Here is a 22,063-nt window from a genome sequence, read left to right on the forward strand (position 1 = left end):
TTAAAGGCCTTCTGGAAACCCAAACAGATCACATCCACTAGTTCTCCCCTCTCAAACAAGGTTGTTACATTAGCCATTTTCCAGTTCTCTGGGGCCCTCCTGACTCCAGTGTTTCCTGAAAGATCACCACCAACAACTCCATAATCTTCTCAGCTGTCTTCTTCAGAACTCTAGGGTATTGTCCATTTGGTCCAGGGTATTTACCTACCGTCAGGCCTTTCAGCTTCCCCAGAACCTTCTCGTTAATGACAACCACTATACTCACCTCTTGTTTCTGACTCTTGAATGGTATGCTGCTAGTGTCTTCCATTGTGACAACTGATGCAAAGTACCTATTTGGTTCCTGCACCATTTCGTTGTTCCCTATTACAATTTTTCCAGCCTCATTGTGCAGTGGTCCAATATCTACTCTTGCCTTTTTCTTAACTTTAGGTATTAAAAAAACAAACTATTGCAATCTTCTTCTACAGTATAAATTATCTTATTCTCATATTTCATCTTCTCCCCCACACTAATTGCTTTTTTAGTTACCTCTGTTGGTTTTTTGAAGGCTTCCAAATCCTCTGGCTTCCCAATAATATTCACCACATTGCATGTTTTTATGCTGTCCCTGACTTCCCTCATCAGCCATGGTTATCTTGTCTTTCCCTTAGTATGTTTCTTCTTCGTGGAATGAATTTCTGTTGTGTCCCCTGAATTATGCACAGAACTTCTATCATTGCTGCTCCACTGTTTTCTGAACTATGTTCCCCTTTCAATCAACTCAAGCAAGCTTCTCCTTCATGTCTTTGTGGTTATCTCTACTCAAACGGTAATTCCATTACATGTGATTTCTGCTTCTCCTTCTCAAACTGCATGGTGAATTTTGTTATATCATTGTCTCTGTCATCAAGGGTTGGGTTCCTTCACCTTAAGCTCCCTATTCAAGTTTGCCTCATTATACATCACCACATTCAGAGTTACCTGTTCCTCAGTGGGCTCGATCATAAGATGCTCAAAAAAATTGTAGACATTCCACAAATTCCTTTTCTTGAAATCCACTACCAACCTGACTTTTCCTGTACACCTGCATCTCGAAGACTTCCATGATTATTGTAACAGTACCTTTCGAATTTCCTGATTTATTTTCCACCCATGCCTTCACTACTGCCTGCAGAATCGTACACAACATCCATTGGGTCTTTTCTCCTTTGCAGTTCCTCAGCTCTATCCACACAGCTTGTAAGCCTTCCTACTCTATCACTTCTTGCTGTTGATTTAATTTCATTTCTTACAAACAAGCTGATCCCTTTATCGGTGTCCATGTACACAGATCATTGAAAATTGCCACCCAGGTTGACAGGGCTGTTAAGAAGGCATACAGTGTTTTAGCTTTTACTAATAGAGGGATCGAGTTCCGGAACCAAGAGGTTATGCTGCAGCTGTACAAAACTCTGGTGCGGCCGCACTTGGAGTATTGTGTACAGTTCTGATCACCGCATTATATGAAGGATGTGGAATCTTTGGAAAGGGTGCAGAGGAGATTTACTAGGATGTTGCCTGGTATGGAGGGAAGGTCTTATGAGGAAAGGCTGAGGCACTTGAGGCTGTTTTCATTAGAGAGAAGAAGGTTGAGAGGTGACTTAATTGAAACATATAAAATAATCAGAGGGTTAGATAGGGTGGATAAGGAGAGCCTTTTTCCTAGGATGGTGATGGCAAGCACAAGGGGGCATAGCTTTAAATTGAGGGGTGAAAGATATCGGACAGATGTCAGAGGTAGTTTCTTTACTCAGAGAGTAATAAGGGAATGGAATGCTTTGCCTGCAACGGTTGTAGATTTGCCAACTTTAGGTACATTTAAGTCGTCATTGTATGAGCATATGGACGTACATGGAATAGTGTAGGTTAGATGGGCTTGAGATCGGTATGACAGGTCGGCACAGCATGGAGGGCCAAAGGGCCTGTACTGTGCTGTAATGTTCTATGTTTACCGCCTTGCCTGTGATACCCACAATATCGTACCTGCCAATTTGAATCCATGCTATAAGCTCATTTACCCTGTTTCGTATACTCTGTGCACTCAAGTACACAACCCTCAGTCTTGTAATGTGCCTTAGGTTATATTCTGACCCTTTCCATACTCTGACCTATTACTAGTTCTGAAAACTTTAATAATTTCTGAGCCCTACTCCATCATTGACTTTATGTGAATCTCCAGGACTCTGGTTCTAGCATGATTCAAGTGGAACCCATCGCATCTGAACAGCTGCGATTTCACACATTAGTGCCAAAGCCCCATGAATTTTAGATAATAAAGTGTGAAGCTGGATGAACACAGCAGGCCAAGCAGCATCTCAGGAGCACAGGGCTTTTGTGCTCCTGAGATGCTGCTTGGCCTGCTGTGTTCATCCAGCTTCACACTTTATTACCTTGGATTCTCCAGCATCTGCAGTTCCCATTATCTCTGACACAATTTTAACCCCATGAATTTGAGCCTGATACAGTAAAAGAACTGAGAAAAATCCCCGGCAGTATCTTGGCTTTAAATGCAAACAGCAATGTTAAATAGGCAGGTCAAATGGAAGACCTACAAGAGACAATGAGTTTTCACTGTTTAAAGGTAACAATATCTAAACATTTGCAACACCTAAAAGGGGAGATGCAGAGAGAGAAATAAGCTTCACAGGAAGGGTGGCTGAGGTTAAAATCAGGGTAAGGTGAGCAAAGGGGGAAAATTAGGGAACTTTCATGTTCTTCCTTTTCAATATTGCTTTGTATGTGAATGGCAAGCATAGAAACTGTACATGTAGAGATCATTCAGCCCATCTGAGTCTGCACCAATCCCCCTATCCACATAAAACCACATTTACCATAACTAACCCAAATAGCAAACTCATCCCTGGACATTACAGGCAACTTAGCATGGCCAATCCTCTTAAATGTGCACAACTTTGGGCTGTGGGAGGAAAACGGAGTACCTGGCAGAAATCCGTGCAGATATGGGGAGAACTTACAAACTCCACACAGACACACACCCAATGCTGGAATTGAACCTGGGTCCCTGGCTTGAGGCAATAGTGCTTTCCAAGCAAATACAAATCTTTGATCCCCAACAACTTATGAACCACTGACCATACAGGAACTAAAGTGGTGATGTTAAATAGTAATTACATTATTACAGTGGATCTCTTAGATTTTGTGACAACAGCACTTTTCATCTTGTTTATCATTCAGCAAATATAATTAAATAATGTTGGGACCATAGAATAATTATTTCAGAAATACTGAAGCCTTTCAATAATAAGCACTTCACTATTTCATTTAATGGCATTTCAGTTGAACCCTAGCATAATTTCTAGATACTTGCGTAATTAATAAGTCAGTCAGCATCAACAGTTCAATGATAACTAACCTCGAAAGGAAATTTGCAGATATATAGCTCTGATTTTTCATTTTGTTGGAATAAACTGGATACATTACTTATTAGGAGAAGGAAAGGAACAGCAATTTTGACTGAAATAATGACATAGAAAAATAGAAGGTAGGAGCAGGAGGAAACCATGCAGCCCTTCAAGTCTGCTCCATCTTTATTCATGATCATTGCTGATTGTCGAAGTCAACAGCGTAATCCTGCTTTCTCCCCATAACCTTTGATCCCATTCACCCCAAGTGCTATATCTAGTTGCCGCTTGATGTTCTGGCATCAACTACTTCTTGTGGTAATGAATTCCACAGGCCCACCACTCTTTGGATGAAAAAAAAATGTCTCTTCATCTCCATCCTAAACAGTCTAACCCAAATTCTCATCCTGTGACCCCTGGGTCTGGATACACCCAGCATTGGGACCATCGTTCCTGCATTTAGCCTGTCCAGTCTTGTCAGAATTTTATAAGCCTCTATGAGATCCCCCTCATTTGTCTGCACTCAAGCAAAAACAATCCCAACCTAGTCAATCTCTTCTCATATGTCAGAACCGCCATCCCCTGAATCAGCCTGGTAAACTTTCGCTGCACTCCCTCTAAAGCAATAACACCTCTGCCAATTCAACTCCCTACTTAAGTAATGCAAAAGGACATAGATGTCGATGCTTTCACTATGGGAACATCATGTTGCTTGGGGAAGGAAAAGAATAAAAAATAAATGATAACCATTCACAGCAAATAAACTCTGCTGTCTGGTATTGTAAACATGAAATTCAATTTTACATGTTATTGAGTGCAATAATTCCCATTTTATAACATACATAAGAAACAGAAGTAAGCTTTCAGCCTCGTAGTATGCTTCAGTTTTGAATCACATCAAGACAGATCTGCCTCAGAGATCTACCTACCTGTCTTGGAGCCATTTTCATTGATATTCTTACCTAACAGAAAGTTATCAATCTCAGGTCTGGAAAACTCCTTGCATTTATGGCTTTTGGAGCGGGGTGGTGCTAGTGGTGGAAGAGAATTAACGATTTCTCCTGCATTTTGCAAGTAAAAGCCCTCTTCGATTTCTTCCTAAATCGCCCAACTCAAATTTTAAGGCAATGTCTCCTTGTTCTCAACACTCCCAACTGAAATTCTCCAACCCTTCTAATATTTCACCACTTCTTTTAATCTTCTCAAGAAATACAAGCCCAATTACTGTATTGACAAAGGCACCACCACCATTCCCTCCCTGCCTCTGCCCTTTTGAAAGGTTCTAAATGTCAGAATGTTAAGCTCTCAGCTTTGATCTCCTTGCAACCATTTCTCCATAATGGCTAAAAGATCATATCCATTAACCTCTATTTATAGAGGTTATTGATTTTTTTGTGCCAAATACAACATACTTTCAAATAAAGAACCACTAGTTCTGCCTGACTACCTTTTGTCCCTATTTGCAACTTTTTTTAATGCTTGCATTCTCTTTCCCTTACTGTCCCACTCTGTGTATGAGTGTCAAGATAGTTGTCCTGCAATACTGTCATATCCTTTTGACTACAAGGCTACACTTCCCTTCTTTTAAACATCCCTTCCGCTCAAATTAGCCCTGCCTACAGCCCTAGTAGTTGATTTACTAGGTCCCAGCATGGTACAAATGAAGACTGCTCACTGGAACAGCTAGCCAGACACTGGTGCCAGTGCCCGATGAACAAAGTGAATTCCTCCTACACCAATCTTATTATTTATTTATCCTATGCAAATTTGCCCATAGTAATCTAAGATTGTCACTTTGGAGTTGCTGCATTTTAGTTTAGCTGCTAAATATTAAAAATCTTTCAGCAGAACCTCCTGTCCACTTCTATCAATGATGTCAGTACCAAAGTGGATGATAACAACTGGATCTTCCCCTATCCCTCTAAGTTCCTCTCCAGCCCTGAAAAAATGTCCTTATCTCTGGCAACAGGCAGGCATCACAGCCTTCACACTCATGCCTGCAGAGAGCAGTATCCATACCCCTAATCATACTATCCCCCTAATAATCGTATAAACATATTTTATCTGTGGAGTGAAAAGTATTTTTCTGGGTAACTGTAGAAATGACCTCGCGTTATTTTATCATGAGAGCACTGAACTTTGATCTTGATCATCTTCAATTTGTTAAAAGTATGGGACATAATTTTCCCTTCTCTGGAGGAGACAGGACAGGAAATAATTGGGCAAATTGACCCTAAAATAAAATACCACCTCCACATTCCTTGCTGTCTTACCAATTAAATGTTGGGTGAGAAAGTCCATTGGTGACTCTTGACTTGCCAGCACATAAGGCTCATGTGGTCAATTAATGGCTACTTTTAGGCCTGAATTCTGGTTTGCCTACTGGGTAACCAGGGCGACCTGCCTGCAGGATTTTCTGGGTCTCCATTTTCCATAATCTGGGAAGATCAGAGGCACAAATGAGGGACAAAAGGATTGCCTCTGAAATCCAGCTCTTTCTTTTGCCTGAGCCTCCTTCAGTCTACAGGCCCCATCCTGTGAGAAGCAAAGAAAACGAAGATATATCTTCCCACTGTTGGTTGCCCCCAAGAGTAAGCTTCAATTGACTTTCCTCAGAAACCAAAAGCTGCTGGCCTCTAAAGAGCAGATCACATCTAGAGAGTGAGGATTCCATCATTAAGGATTGTGATTCACTGAGAAGCTTGCCAGGTAGCTCTTAATAAGTTATTGCCATCCAGCCCAGTGATCATTTTTGGTGATAGCAGTGGCAAGTTAGCCAACAACTAACATACCTGTTCTCACAGGTGGTCAGGCAAAAGGAAAATAATTCCTAGGTGTTAAGTACATCCTAGTGGGCACACAAAATTACTGTTTAGTATATTGTTTTTGTTTGTATTAAAAAGGATAAAATATTGGTAGAACCTTTCAAATGTAGGAAACAAAATTATTCAAATAAAGACCATAAGACATAGGAGTGGAAGTAAGGCCATTCAGCCCATCGAATCCACTCCGCCATTTAAATCATGGCTGATGGGCATTTCAACTCCACTTCCCTGCACTCTCCCTGTAGCCCTTGATTCCTTGTGAGATCAAGATTTTAACGATCTCTGCCTTGAAGGCATTTAACGTCCCGGCCTCCGCTGCACTCCGTGATAATAAAGATCTACATCTATTGATTGTCCATTTTTTGTCTGCTGCAAGTAGTTTTCTTTACTACTTACATATTCCGTTGATGCTTGGTCTGCAATTCGATTAGTTTCACAAAGAAATTGAGCTTTCGTTACATCACCAAGAGCAGCAAAGCATCTAGAAAACAGGAACATGTGTTGAGATTGAGGATTCAATTTCCTTTTTAGCTGGTTTTATTTTAAGCTTGGAGCAATTTCTAAAACATTACATCGCTCCTTGTGACAATTAAGCATTTTAGACATAACAAAGACTATAGGCGCTGATAACATCCTGCATATTGTGCTGAAGACCTGTGCAGGACTAGCTACACGCTTCAACGGGCAGTTTCAATACAGCTACAATATTGGCATCCAGATGACAAGTTGAAGGTTTGTTTAGACATAGGTACAAAAAGAATTCACTCAATTACTAACCTATCCATTCCCTTATTTGACAGATTTGCATTAGCTGAGCATTTTTTTCTGCTTTGACCCACCAAAGAAAGTGAACAAAGGTTCTATTTCACAGCAAAATGGATTGACTTAAGTTCACAAATGCTTACGTTTTCAATTACAAGGGTCTTTTTGTCCTATAAATTATAGGACACTATTTCTAGATTGAACATTTAAAATTCATTCACTTTGATTTTTCACTCAGATAAGGAGTTCACAACAGATTTGAATTCAGAATATTTGAAGTTTATTTTTTAGATAAATCTTATTATTCATGATTTGCAAACTGCCCACATATGAAATAAGCCACACACGTCTTATGTGCAATTTATTCACCCTACAACAGTGAAACAACAACACTGTAATAAAGGATAAAGAATATGAAGTCCTAGATTTAGCTCAGCTGAGGGGAACTGTGCTGCACAAATTAAATCTGTTCCAATAATACAATGATAATGGGAACTGCAGATGCTGGAGAATCCAAGATAATGAAATGTGAGGCTGCACAGCAGGCCCAGCAGCATCTCAGGAGCACAAAAGCTGACGTTTCGGGCCTAGACGTCAGCTTTTGTGCTCCTGAGATTCTGCTGGGCCTGCTGTGTTCATCCAGCCTCACATTTCATTATCTAATAATACAATCACAACTGTGTGGTAGCAGACAAGTTATTTGAAAATTGTTATTCCAAGTTATTCCCCTGGATGGAGAAAAGGAAAATTGGCAGGGTTTGGCACTTCTGGTGTCCTTGCTGGAGATTCACATGTGTGCACCTCTACTTTGACAGCGATGACTTTCTGGCAAGATCAAATGGTGGGCAATCAATCACTATTCAGGATCATATTTGAAAGGCATCTTAGTTAAGGTGGCCAAAGGAATCAGGCCTTGTGGATTTGTATCTACTCATTCTTATTTTACACCTTATCTTGTCACATTTTAGTAATAAAGGAGTAGCAGTGTCACAACACCACAAGAATGCACTTCTTAATGATTTCCATGGATCAGATCCACCCATTTATTTCATCGTATTACATGAAAAAGAAGCCATTCCTCTTTGGTTCCCCTACAACAAACCATCATTACCTTTCTGCAATATGCAACTGCTGGGCTTCTAATGAAAGCTTGCTTAATGTTTTCCACATAGCTTCAGTCTCAGATGACATTTCCAATGTTTCCAAGAAAGCAGTGGCTCTAAAAAAAACACAATACCCATAAACATCACATTGAAAGAAATGCAGCGAAATATTTTTCCATACATTGGGCAGAATTTTACAGCAACCGGCCAGTTCAGACTGAGAAGGAGTCTGCCCCTCACACAGCCATAACATGCTGCAAGTTGTAAACTGGTAGAGAATGGGAATTTTCTCCCTCAGTGAGGATCCAATGGACCTGCTGATCAATCTAGTCCTGTTGGCACCAAGGGCTTATTAATGGACACTGCTGGGATTGCAGGAAGAGGTACAAAGAGAGCCCAATGGATCCCTGGAGACAGATCAGTCTAGGGGCTTGAACTAGAATGGTTTAGTTAGATCTGGGGTGGGGGAGAGAGCTCCAAGTTTGATGGGTTAGATTTTGGAGAGCAGGCAGATTAAAAGAAAAGGGTGGTTGGCATGGGAACACAGTGGTATGTTGAAATGGCAGGTAGCTGAAAGTTCGGGATCATGTTTATGGACAGATCTTAGGTGCTCTGCAAAGCAGTCAATCCATCTGCATTCTACATTGCAGTCTCCATTACAAACCCATCGACTCCCAGAGTTACCTGGACAATACATTTTCACACCCTACTTTCCATAAGGACCCCACCCCAGTTTCTCCATCTTTGTTGCATTTGTCCTGATGATGCCAGCTTTCACAGGGGGCACCTCAGAAATGCTTGTTTTTCTCAACCGAGGAGACTCCACTTACATCTCCAGTAATCTGCTTACCTGTTTCCCACGTCCTGAAGAAACAACTTTAATGTTTACACCACATTTTCCGAGGGGTTACCGGTTCTGATGAAGAGTCACTGGGCTTGAAACATTAACTTTGCTTTCTTCCCAAATATGCTGCCAGACTTGCCATGTTTTTCCAGCAGTTTCTGTTTCATACCTCCCGAAGACAGCAACCCACTTTTATCTTGTCCTTTTAAAACTTTGAAAGAAAACTGGCCTGCTCACTTTGCCCAGTTGCTCAGGCTAAACACATTATAGCACGGATAGCATACTGTCGGGGTGAAGCAGTTTCACAAGATCAACTGACCCCAAATTATTTCAATATGCCAGGCAGGCTGCCAATTTTGACACCCACCCACCTTGCACAAATCACACAAATGGGTTTTTTTTTGGAATGCATTTATGATATAAACATTCTGTTACTGTATAATGCTGTGCAAACTGGAATCCAACACTGAACATCAATTCACTTTAATCTGAATATAATCACATGGAGGTGAGGATTAAAACAACTCCAAATGTTCAGAAAGTTGATTTCAGATATCAAATAATTGACAAATTAATGCTTAGTACCAACCTGTTATAATCTCCATCATCAATTGCTGTGCCAAATTCAATTAGCCCTTCATCCAGAGTATAAGAAATAGTATTCACTCCCTCAGTAACTATGACTTCTGTTTTACCATTACTCCGTTCCAGATCTACAATATCACCCTACAGAGAAAATAAAGAAGTGTAAAATGGTCAATTTGGAGAACATTTTAAAAACTTAGTGAGGACAATACTCCAGGCAGAGCTTTTATGGTTCAATATTTCTACTCTACTTCCATCCCCATGTCCCGATTCATTGCCCTGATTCTCCTGTCAACAGATAGTTGGTAACTGGATATAAACAGAAAGATGTGCATTCAAACTTCCTGAAATCCTGATGCGTTATGTGTTTACTGCCCAAGAAGTTTAAACTTCCAGTTAATAATTTTCCAGCATCTGGAACTACCCAGATAAGTCCATTAACCATGCACTCGTACACATTTACACCACAGAAAGTGCACGTGCGGTCTGTCACACACAAGCAAAGATCTGATCACACTAATCTCATTTTCCAGCTCTTGGCCCAAAACCCTGGAAGCTATGGCAACACAAATGATTGCCAAAATACTACTTAAACGTTTCATGGTTATCTGATTCAGCCACCCTTAGAGGCAGTGAGTTCTCCCACCACCCTCTGGGTGAAAATATGTGGGCGGCACGGTGGCTCAGTGGTTAGCACTGCAGCCTCACAGCGCCAGGGACCCGGGTTCAATTCCCGCCTCGGGCGACTATCTGTGTGGAGTTTGCACATTCTCCCGGTGTTTGCATGGGTTTCCTCCCGGTGCTCCAGTTTCCTCCCACAGTCCAAAGATGTGCAGGTTAGGTGGATTGGCCATGCTAAATTGCCCGTAGTGTTCAGGGGTGTGTGGGTTATAGCAGGATGGGTCTGGCTGGGATGCTTCAAGGGTCGGTGTGGACTTGTTGGGCCGAAGGGCCTGTTTCCACACTGTAGGGAATCTAAGCTAATCTAATTTCTCTTCAACTCCCCTCTTAGCCTTCTACTTCTAAATTTGTATCCCCATTTTACTGATGGAAAAGTGCCTTCCACTCTATTTGGTTCCCTCTCAACTTTTGCTGCTCAAATCAACCCTCAATTAGACTCGGAGGTATTGAAGGATTCTGCTTTTCTTAATTAGATAGTTACCCAGGAAAAGTTAGAGAATTAAAATTTGTTCAAACAACTGGCTAACTATACTGTTGAAGCCCAACAACTTATAGTGACACTTTCCCCTCCGCAACTCTCATTGACATGCTATGCACCACCCCAACACCCATCCCCTCAACACTGATCAAATCCTACCCCTGACACGTGACATTCACCTTCCAACGTCTGATTGAAACCCCAACACCTGACCAAACCCCCAACACCTTACAAACACCTCTGACACCTGATGAAAGCCTCTGTGACACATGAGCAACAAACTCTAGGCTCTAACATCTGATCAGCTTCCTGATTCTGCATAAGTCAGCTTCCCCAGAACTTGTTGTTCTGTCATGGTTTTCAATAGCAGAAAATGCTAGGATTGTAAGATTTGAGCCAACAGCATTAAAGGCAGTCATAATGCAAAATTAAGCACAGGGTTTAAGGAACTTTTAATTTAGTGGAGTTTTTTTGTTTCCTCCAAGTTCAATCCTGACAAAGTCTATGTATCTGATTTGTAAATAAAATATGTCTGGGTTAAAATTAAAATGATTTGACGCTGAAGCACCAATAAAACAACATATATAAATAAAAATGTTTAATTTACTCTATTTTACATATACTTTTCCATACCTTAAGCGGAAACATTGTAACTCGCTCTGGAGAATCAATATTGTACCAAACACAGAGATTGCCACGGTTCTGGGCCACAGCCACATCACTGCCGGGTACCCACTGAACATAAGTGCAGTAATTCAGGACAGTTGTCTTTGTGTTGTCTTCTATATCAAACAGATGGAGCTGCAGTACAGAAGAACTAATTTTGTCATGAGCAGAAAGTTTTTTATTCCTAAAACTGTATTTTGAGAAAATATTTACAGTGGCAATTTATCACGCCATCTAATAAAATATAGGGAGTATACTTATCGGGTATTTAAAATATTCTCAATGTCCAATACTTTTCTTCATCAATTAATGAAATTTAATTTTAAGTACTAATTTGAGGAATCCCTATTAATTATATTCCTCTGGATAGACACAAATGTCCAGCTGTGTTCTGATAGAATCAGCCCAAATTTGACAATGCACAAGTCTTTACTCATAGCAACCATAACATAACTGAAGCTGACTCCCTGTACAATGATACAAATACTGCCAAAACTCCTGCTGTATCAATATTTTAAATTTGCAGGCAATAATCTTTTTGCATATTCTGCAGTAAAATTGTAAGAACTTACACCAAGTTTTTTGTCCCTGAAAAGCAACTTGCGTCCAGTTTCATTCAATTCTAACCAGTCAATTTTTGTGTCATGACTTATCGCAGCCAAGTTATAACCAGTCAAAAGATCCACTAGGAAGAAAGTAAAAAAAGATTATTTTGTGACCCTTATATCTCAAGTTATTTCAGCATCTGATTACTTTCTTCTACAAAATTTCCTTCCAAAAGGATGATCCAGTTGATACTCTGGGTGAAATTTTCATAGAAGGTGTTATGATTTAATTGAGCTCGAGTTAAAAATCACAAAAAGTGAAGGAAGTTACCTCAGAGTACAATGTGTCCTTGATCAAGTGGGGCAAGGAGAGGCAGATGGAGTTTAATTTAAATAAATATGAGGTGCTGCATTTTGGTAGCACAAATCAGGGCAGGACTTACATAATTAATGGTAAGGTCTTGGGGAGCGTTGCCGAACAAAGAGACCTTGGAGTGCAGGTTCATAATTTTTTGAAAGCGGAGTCATAGCTAGATAGGGTAGTGAAGAAAGCGTTTGGTACACTTGCCTTCATTTTTCATTGCACTGAGTTGAGGAGTTGGGATGTTATATTGTGTCTACACAGGACATTGGTCAGGCCACTTTTGGAATACTGCATTCAATTCTGGTCCCAGAGATAGTAGAACTGCCGATGCTAGAGTCAGATATAACACAGTGTGGAGCTGGTGGAAGACAGCAGGCCAGGCAGCATCAGACAAGTAGGAAAATTGATGTTTCGGACCCTTCTGAAGAAGGGTCCCGACTCATAATGTCAACTTTCCCATTCCTCTGATGCTGCCTGGCCTGCTGTGTTCCTCCAGCTCCACTCTGTTGTTATCTCTTCCATTTTGGTCTCCCTGCTGTTGGAAAGATATTGTGAAACTTGAAGGGTTCAGAAAAGATTTACAAGTATGTTACTGAAAACAACAAAGGCTGGAGATCACGGCGGGTCATGGAGCATATGCTTAGCACCTGATGCCAAAAAAAATGACAACCTCTCTGTAGTTCATTTCTCAGGGCACTTTCAAATGCTGCCTGCCCCGCTGTGATCTCCAACATTTATTATTTTCAGTAACCTACTAGTTAATTTGCTTTTACAGACATTGCCAGGGTTGGAAGGTTTGAGCTATAGGGAGAGGCTGAATAGGCTTGGGGTTATTTTCCCAGACGTGCTGGAGTCTGAGGGGTGGCCTTGTAGAAGATTATAAAATCGTTGTGAGCATGGACAGGAGGACTAGCCAAGGTCTTTTTCCCGGGGTAGGGGAGTCCAAAACTAGAGGGCATAGGTTTAAGGTGAGAGGGGTAAGATCTAAGGGACCTGAGGGGCAACTTTCTCATACAGAGTGGTGCGTGTATGGAATGAGCTGCCAGAGCTCGCTTGTACAATTACAACATGTAAAAGACATCTGGATTAATACATGAATATGAAAGGTTTAGAGGGATATGGGCCAAATGTTGATAAATGGGACCTGATTAATTTAAGATATGTGCTTGGCATGGACATGTTGGGCCGAAGAATCTGATCCCGTGCTGTACATCTCTATAAGATTTAGTGTTATTTCAATGGCTGTGATTTTATGTAATTCACAATTTTCACAGACCGTCTAATGGCTTTGGTGGCATTGCTTTAGCTACAAAAACGTGACAGTGGAGGAGGCAATAACTGTTCTGAATGTTAGGATCGACAAATCCTTTGACTTTCCCCCTTATTGGAGGCTGCTCCGTCATGTACCGGCTCCAGCATATGGCCCAGGCAAGTTTATTTTTCTTTGACTATCTGTTGCCTGAAACATTTCTTCTCAAGTTGCATGACTCAGCTGCACCTTACAAAAGGAGTAATTAGTGAATGGACATCAAATCAATCTACCAATCGGTGGCCAGCAGCTGGCAGATTTTGCTTATATTGGTGGGCTTATTAAAATATAAAGCAAACTTCCCACTACTTAGTTAACTTCTCTGACAGCACCTCTTCAATTTCAGCTGACATGTCAGCAATTCGCCATTTAACTGTATCATCAGAGTGGAAATTTGTTGATCTCTTTTGCAGCATCAACTCCTAAAATCGCACCTACAATTTTTTTAAATAGACAGGCATGATGTAGATTTCAGCAATGGTGTGAGACTTCGAGTTTGCTACAAGCTCAACTGCAAGCCTCTTCAGCTTCATCCAAGTCTCTTGGTCATTGAGAGGATGAGGTGCATGAGAGTCTTTGAGGGCATATCATGCATGTAACATGAAGTGTTACAGGCTTTGACCATTTATAAGAAGCCTGCGTCATGGTAGTTTGAGACTAAGGATGCCTCTTGTCATTGTACTGGGGCATAAGCAATGATGGTACCACTTCGTCCACACAGTGTGGAGCTGGAGGAACACAGCAGACAGACAGCATCAGAGGAGTAGGCGAGTTGATGTTTCAGGCCTAGACCCTTCATCAGTCTTGATAAGTACTAATCCTTGTACACAGTCCCTCAAATATCAGGCGTCCTTTATGTTTGTTCTCTCAAGTTCTTTAAGCACTGAATATGTTTGTTTGAACAGACGGGTTTTTCAGCTGCAAATGGTGTCTTCGCCGACTTGGTACAATCATAGTGTTTGCTAACTTCTTCTCAGGGATGGAGCAAGCAGTATCTCCTGTCCACAACAACCTAAAGGCCAGGCAGTTCTCTTTATACTGTCCCTGCACAGTTGCTATTTTTTTCTTTGGGGTCAAATGTTTCACCAACTGAATTGGCAAAAGAACTGCCTCTTTTAACAAGAAACTTAACTTTCTTCTTAGAATCTAAAACGTTGATGTTTGCTATTGATGCTGGGCTCCCAAGGCAAATGTGATGACATATATGTCTGAGAGCATTTCCAGCAGACACTGAGCATTCTTCTGTACCTGGGTTTCAAACACAGTTGTCATTTCTGCCATGGGGTCAGCCCAGCACTTCTAAGCCAGAACTACCACAGCAGTGAGATCACGGACACACTCCACCATCTTTTGTTCCAGCCTATTGAACATCTCTGCACACCCTGCCTTTCTTTGCAGGTTGATTGCGTCACTTGCAGTCAAATACAGAGACACATATTCTACATGCAGATTCCTCACTTATGACAGTCCAGAGTGTCACAGATAACCTCAGCACTACCTTGTCCCCACAACTGCTCCAAACTAATCTGGCTCGAGGTCAGTGTCTCTGAGCTGGTGAACAGTGTAAATTAATCCATTGCCAGTGCATCCTCTGAAGATTCACATTTTCATCCTCAGAGAGTGAGTGGGTCAGGTTGAAGTATTTTGCATTGGGCTTTGGTGTTGGGTGGCTCTAGTGTCTGCAGAATACACGAGAAAGAATGTCGGTGAAGGTACCAAATAGTTTATAAAGAGACAAAAAAAAATCTTCAGATCCAGGAATCTAAGGTAGACCAACAGCAAGCTGGAAGAACTCAGCAGGTAGCATCTGGAGGAAAGGAGGGGTCAACATTTTGGGTGTTGCCCCTCTTCAGGATTGGATGTGGGAGTAGGAGGAGCTACAGATAAAAGGGGAGGGGAATGGCGGAATGGTGTTGATAGATGGGCACCAAGAGTAGATATGATCTACCTACTACTGGTGCCCATCTACACCAACATTCCTCTATACCCCTACCACCCCCTTTTTATCTGAAGCTCCTGCTACCCCCACATTCAGTCCTGAAGTCAGGTAATACCCGAAATGTTGACTTCTCCTTTCCTCCAGATGCTGCCTGGCTTGTGTGTTCTTCCAGTCTCCAGCTTGTCTACAATACAGTTTATGCAACCCAATGTTCTACCTTTCAGATTCATCTAAGAAGAACAGAACACAATGTTGTTTACTGGTTTGCAAACCCATTCATATTTCCCTGACACCATTGTATTAGTCCTGTACTTCTCAGGCAGCCTGACAGGCCTTCCCACAGAGGAGGTGAAGATCTTTAGTCCTTGCTTTGTGATTGTGCACTAGTTTCTCCTGTAATGAGATAAAGGCAAGGATTGAGTGATGGAATGGATACTTAATCGTGCATACATAATCAGGCAATGCCAGGCAATGAGCCATTCTGAGAATTAAGTAGGTAGCACAGTGTCAATGGAGGGTTAGTAGGTGACAGCATGAGGTGCATGGAAGTCCTTGAGTGCATATCACTTATGTGACGCAAAGGGTTATAGCCTATGACCATTTATACAATGCCTGTGTCATTGCAGATTAAGACTAAATGATGCCTCTTGTGATGGTAGTACTTATCCTTGCACTAAGCAGAAAGCAATTTCAGTGAATCAATATTTCTAGATTGGAAGGGTTTGAAGAAAATTCATCCTGGTGCCATTCCGCTGGGATAAAGATGGATCTTCCCATGGAGAATCTCCTTGCATCATCCACAAAAATGCACTGGCAAATCTGGGGGCAGCTTTGACATCTTGGCAAGCATTTCTGAACTTCTGATCATTACAGGTTCTAGGGAAGTTCCTGGAATTCAGCGAGTAAAGTTATGTTCAGTTGGCCTTTCAAAAAACAGCACCAGAACCTATAACTCCGTGAAGTCCTCCTAGTACTGACAACTTCTGGTTCGCACATGATTTGTAGAATAACTTAGACAACATTTTGTTTGCAGATAGGGAGCTAAAAAGCACACAAATGTGGAGGACAATTCACCGTGGCCATTGGGGGCAATGACATATCAGACACTTGCAGCCATAATATTATGCAATAGTGGATAAACACCAATACGGACCAGTTGTGCAAGATCACAGGGCGACACGGTTGGTCAGTGGTTAGCAATGCAGCCTCACAGCGCCAGGGACCCAGGTTCAATTCCAGCCTCAGGCGACTGTCTGTGTGGAGTTTGCACATTCTCTCCGTGTCTGTGTGGGTTTCCTTCAGGTGCTCCGGTTTCCCCCCACAGTCCAAAGATGTTCAGGCTAAGTGGATTGGCCATGCTAAATTGCCCACAGTGTTTAGGGGTGTGTGAGTTATAGGGATATGGGTCTGGGTGGGATGCTGCAAGGGGCGGTGTGGGCTTGTTGGGCCGGAGAGCCTGTTTCCACACTGTATGAAATCTAATCTAATCATCTGTTTCTATTGGTAACTTTAACTTATTTCTAACCAACTACAAATGTAAAAATATCAATATTTCATTGAACAGAGGTATTATTCTTTCTGTTAATAATTTTACCAAACCAAAATGATCACAAAGAAATTTTCTCATTTTATAAATAGCAATTTTTTTGTTAGAACAGAGGATGAATTTCAGCACCATACAACTTATAACATACAACTCAAAAGGTGAAACAACTCATGAAGTTGGAATGCCCCAATAAAAATTAAAGTTTTTGTAAACTTATCAAATAATATCATACAGTCTCTACAGCATGGAAGCAGGCCATTCAGCCCATTAAATCCACACTGCTCCTTCAAACAACATCCCACCCAAAGCTACTCCTAAACGCTATCCCTGTAACCCGGAATTTCCCATGGCTAATCAACCTAGCCTGCACACCTTTAGACCATGGAAGGGAACCAGAACAGCCAGAAGAAACCCACACAGACACAGGGAGAATGTGCAAATATATTTTGAATAATAATATTTATTATAACACAGCCAGGTTCATTTTTTGAAATGTCACTTTGTTGACTCACTCGCAAAAATTGGAATAATATTCTTCCCCACTTACTACTGCAGGTTTAAGAGGAGGCAGTGGACTAGTGGTATTATCGGTGGACTGTTAATCCTACCAATACTAATAGTGGAAGTTGAATTCAAATAAACTCTGGAAATAAGAGTCCAAAGATGACTATGAATTCATTATCACCAATGGAAAGACCAAACTAGATTACTAATGTCCTTTAAAGAAGGAAACTGCCATCTTGGCCTTGTCTGGGCTGCATGTGGCTCCAAACTCACAGCAATGTAGTTGACTCTTAAATGCGCTTTGGGCAATTAGGGATGGGCAATAAATACCAGTGCAGCCAGCAATGCCTTCACCCCATGAATTAATAAAAATGAAAGTAATTTTGGTGTCAATGCACAGCAGAAGATCTGTGGCCTGCTAGTGACACAAGCACAGTTAAAACTGCTACCATAAAATAATATCTGGATACTTCGAAGAAAGATGGCCTTCAACAGTCTTTGAAAATATAAATACCATTGTTAATCACACTTTTTAAACTTTTAGTTAAAATTTAATTTGCGCCTATCTTGAAATAACTGCAGAGAGGCCGGTATCCTGTTATGTGTGCACCTTAGCTCACAGTCAGTCCCTAGAATGAGAAGACTCGCTGAATCTCCTGTTTGTATTTGTCATCAGCATTTCCGCTCTGGATCAGGTTAACAAGCCTAATCAATGATCTCAAAGTCAATGAGAACTACCTGATCCTTGTTGCAATCAGTACATCTCTCCCCCACCTAGTTTTTTTTTAATTCATTTGTGGGATGTGGTCATTGCTAGTTGGCCAGCATTACTTGCCCTTCCCTGATTGCCCTTGAGAAGGTGGTGGTGAGCTGCCTTCTTGAACCGCTGCAGCTCCCTAGCTGTGGGTCGACCCACAATGCTATTGGACGGGGAATTTCAGGGTTTTGACTAAGCAGAATGGCAATATATTTCCAAGTCAGGATGGTGAGTGACTTGTAGGGGAACTTGGAGGTGGTGGTGTTCCAATATATCTGCTGCCACTTTACTTCTAGATGGAAGTGGTCGTTGGTTTGGAAGGTGCTGTGTGGGGATCTTTGGTGAATTACTGCAGTGCATCTTGTAGATAGTACATACTGCTGCTAGTGAGCGTGGGTAGTGGAGGGAGTGAATGCTTGTGGATTGTCAATCAATTGGGCTGCTCTAACTGAATGGTGTCAAGCTTCTTGAGTGTTATTGAGGCTGTACTCATTCAGGCAAGTGGGGAGTATTCCATCACACTCCTGACTTGTGCCTTGTAGATGGCTGACAGGCTTTCAGCAGAGTTACTTGCCACAGTATTCTGGCCTGCTCATGTAGCCACTCTCTTAATGTGGTGAGTCCAGTTGAGTTCCTGGTCAATGATAATCCCCAGGATGTTGATAGTGGAGGATTCAGTGAAGGTAACACCATTGAATGTCAATGGTAGTGGTTAGATTGTCTCTTAATGGTGGTGATGACCATTTGTGTGGTACGAATGTCACTTGCCACTTGTCAGCCCAAAATGGATATTGTCCAAATCTTGTTGCATGCGAACATGGCCTGCTTCACTATCTGAGGAGTCACAAATGGTGCTGAACATTGTGTTGGCATTCTGACCCACCAACACAGCTGTATCAGCATCCAATCCTAGCCACGAGACATAACGTTTTGCCAACAGAACATAATCCCAAACTAAACCAGTCCCACTAGCCTGGTTGTGGCCCATATCCCTCCAAACATTTTCTACTCACATAGTTATCCAAGTGCCTTTTCAACATTGTAATTTTACCCACATCCACCCCTCCTTAATAAGTTCATTCCATGCATAAACCACCCTCCTTGGAAACAATTTGTCCCTCATATATTTTTAAAATCTCGCTCTTTTCACTTTAAGAATATGCCCCCTAGTCTCGAAATCTCTCATCATAGGAAAAAAGTCAACTACCACTTACTCTATCTATACCCCTCATTATTTCATAAATTTCTGTAAGACCGCCTTTCGACTTCCTACGCTCCAGTGGAAAAAGTTCCAGCCTTTCAAGGGTTTCTTTATAACTCAAACAGACCATATGTGGCAACTGTCTACATCTGAATAATATCCTACTGAAGGCTTCTGTGCTATAGACTCCATTTTCATTTCGGAAACACCTGAATGACTCTCGTGGAGTTCAGCCAGTGTCTGGCGGCAACCTTTACTTAGGACAATCACTCTTGCTCCCCATTGTAATATATTATCCTCCACAATTAACTGGTCTTGCTGGGTCCAGAAAGTTTTCAATTCTGGTTGTGATGGCCCTTTTGTTTCTCCCATCACTGCCAGCTGTTTTAGTTTTGCTAGGATGGGATATCTTCGTGTCCACGTTCAGAAATTTTTGGCAGTGACCAGTACAGTGTCCTGAAAATTTAAAACTAAAAAGACTCCTCCAGGGGGTGCACCTCCACTGGTGTATGTGCCAAAGGGAGGCAAATCAAGGCATCTGCATTTGCTGCTTGGCCTCCTGGACTATATTCCAACTTGCAATTGTACGCACTGAGAATAAGTGCCCACTGCTGAATTCGACCAGAAGCTATGGGCAGCACAGTCTTGTCCTCTAAGTCGCCATTGCAAGAGTCATTGGTCTATTACTATTACAAATTTACGTCCCTAAAGGTATTAGTAGAATTTTCTCACACCAAAGATGACTGCCAAACCTTCCTTCTCTATCTGGGTGCATTTGTATTTGGCATCAGCCAAATCTGGGAAGCTTACGCTATCGGGCATTCTTCTCTGTTAGGCCACATGTGAGCCAACACGCCCCCAATGTTGTACAGGATGACATCACATGTTAATACCACCTCTCACTTGGGATCACAGTGGACCATTACCTTAGTTGATGATAGCTGCTTTTTCACTTCTCCAAAGTCAACTTCTTAGCCATGCAATCATTTCCAAGGCTGGCCCTTTCACAACAGCTGCATGACAAGATGGAGGTCAAGTGAATTTCCCTTTATAATTCACCAACCCAAGGAAAGACCTTAGCTCTGATACTGACTTGAGAGCTGATGCACCTTTGATCGCCCTCAATTTATCTTCCAACTTGTACAACGACTCTTGTTTGCAGGCCAACACTTTTCCTTCCAAGGCATACAACTACCTGGGAGAATGTTTAAGTACAATGTCCAAGTTCTTCAACTGCTCAATTGGTCTTCCCAGTTATTAGCACATCATCCAGATAAACGTCAGCCAGGTATAAACTTTATAAAATGTTCTCCATTGTCCGCTAGAAAATGGCACAGGGCTGATGATACCTCAAATGACAGTCCTGGATATTGGTAAAAACCCTGGTGGGTTTTAATTGTGACATACTTCTGGGGTTCCTCACCTGGTCACAAATGCAGGTAGGGGTGCTCATGTCCAGCTTCGCAAAGGAAGCACCCCCCCCCAGTTTTGCATACTGGTCCTTTATGCAAGAGATTGGGTATTTAACCAGCTGCAAGAAGCACTTTATTGTTTGCTTAAAATCCCCACCAAAGCAAACTGGCCCAACATATTTCGCAAATCAGTGCAACCGGTACTGCCCATACAGTTCTGTCCCTAATTTTGCCTGCAAGGTAAATGGCATTGGGCGAGCCTTGCAGAATCGCGGAATTGCTTCCTGGTCAATATGTAAGGTGGCTTTGATTCCTTTGATAGTCCCTAGATTTTCCTGAAAAACTTCTGGGTATTTACTTGGGAATTCACTCAGGTAGCCACTTTCTAATTAAAAAACATTGAAAATGAAGGTGAATCTTTCTCAAACAATTCCACCCATCAGGCTTGGCCACAAGCCTTTTACGACAATCAAAGCGTGGTAACTGCACCTACTGCTTCTCATAGGAGACTGGAACCAAAGTAGTACCCTTAATGAGTGACAGTTCTCTGGTATACATTCTCAGTCTGCCTGAGGTCTTGCGCAAACTTGAGGGTTGGAGTGCAGTGCGAATCTTGTAACGACTAGTTCTGCAATGACTGATACTGTTGCACCAGTAGAACCAGATGACCATTTAACCAGACATGTACTTTGATTGGTGATAATGGGAACTGCAGATGCTGGAGAATTCAAGATACCAAAGTGTGGAGCTGGATGAACACAGCAGGCCAAGCAGCATCTCAGGAGCACAAAAGCTGACGTTTCGGGCCTAGACCCTTCATCAGAGAGGGAGATGGGGAGAGGGAACTGGAATAAATAGGGAGAGAGGGGGAGGCGGACCGAAGATGGAGAGAAAACAAGATAGGTAGAGAGGAGAGTATAGGTGGGGAGGTAGGGAGGGGATAGGTCAGTCCAGGGAAGATGGACAGGTCAAGGAGGCAGGATGAGGTGGTAGGTAGGAAATAGAGGTGCAGCTTGAGGTGGGAGGAAGGGATGGGTGAGACGAAGAACAGGTTAGGGAAGCAGAGACAGGCTGGGCTTGTTTTGGGATGCATTGGGGGGGAGGGGACGAGCTGGGCTGGTTTTGTGATGGTGGGGGGATGGGAAGAACTGGGCTGGTT

The 22,063-nt window shown here is 42.0% G+C and overlaps 1 protein-coding gene across 6 annotated transcripts in view; it reads right to left on the reverse strand.

Annotated features, from left to right (window-relative positions):
* The window catches only part of ift172 (intraflagellar transport 172), a 182,322-nt gene that overhangs the window by 102,243 nt on the left and 58,016 nt on the right, over positions 1–22,063 (reverse strand). For all 6 annotated transcript variants that reach the window (XR_009445692.1, XM_059645467.1, XM_048530809.2 and 3 more), the window contains 5 exons: positions 11,900–12,012; positions 11,295–11,462; positions 9,507–9,643; positions 8,082–8,189; positions 6,605–6,689 (listed from right to left, as the gene is read on the reverse strand). Coding sequence is in view for 5 of the 6 variants with exons in the window: in XM_059645467.1 (XP_059501450.1) it covers positions 6,605–6,689; positions 8,082–8,189; positions 9,507–9,643; positions 11,295–11,462; positions 11,900–12,012 (611 nt within the window). In the remaining variant the exon portion in view is untranslated. The remainder of the gene's footprint in view (positions 1–6,604; positions 6,690–8,081; positions 8,190–9,506; positions 9,644–11,294; positions 11,463–11,899; positions 12,013–22,063) is intronic.

Source organism: Stegostoma tigrinum, chromosome 4, assembly GCF_030684315.1.
Source record: "Stegostoma tigrinum isolate sSteTig4 chromosome 4, sSteTig4.hap1, whole genome shotgun sequence".
NCBI lineage: Eukaryota > Metazoa > Chordata > Chondrichthyes > Orectolobiformes > Stegostomatidae > Stegostoma > Stegostoma tigrinum.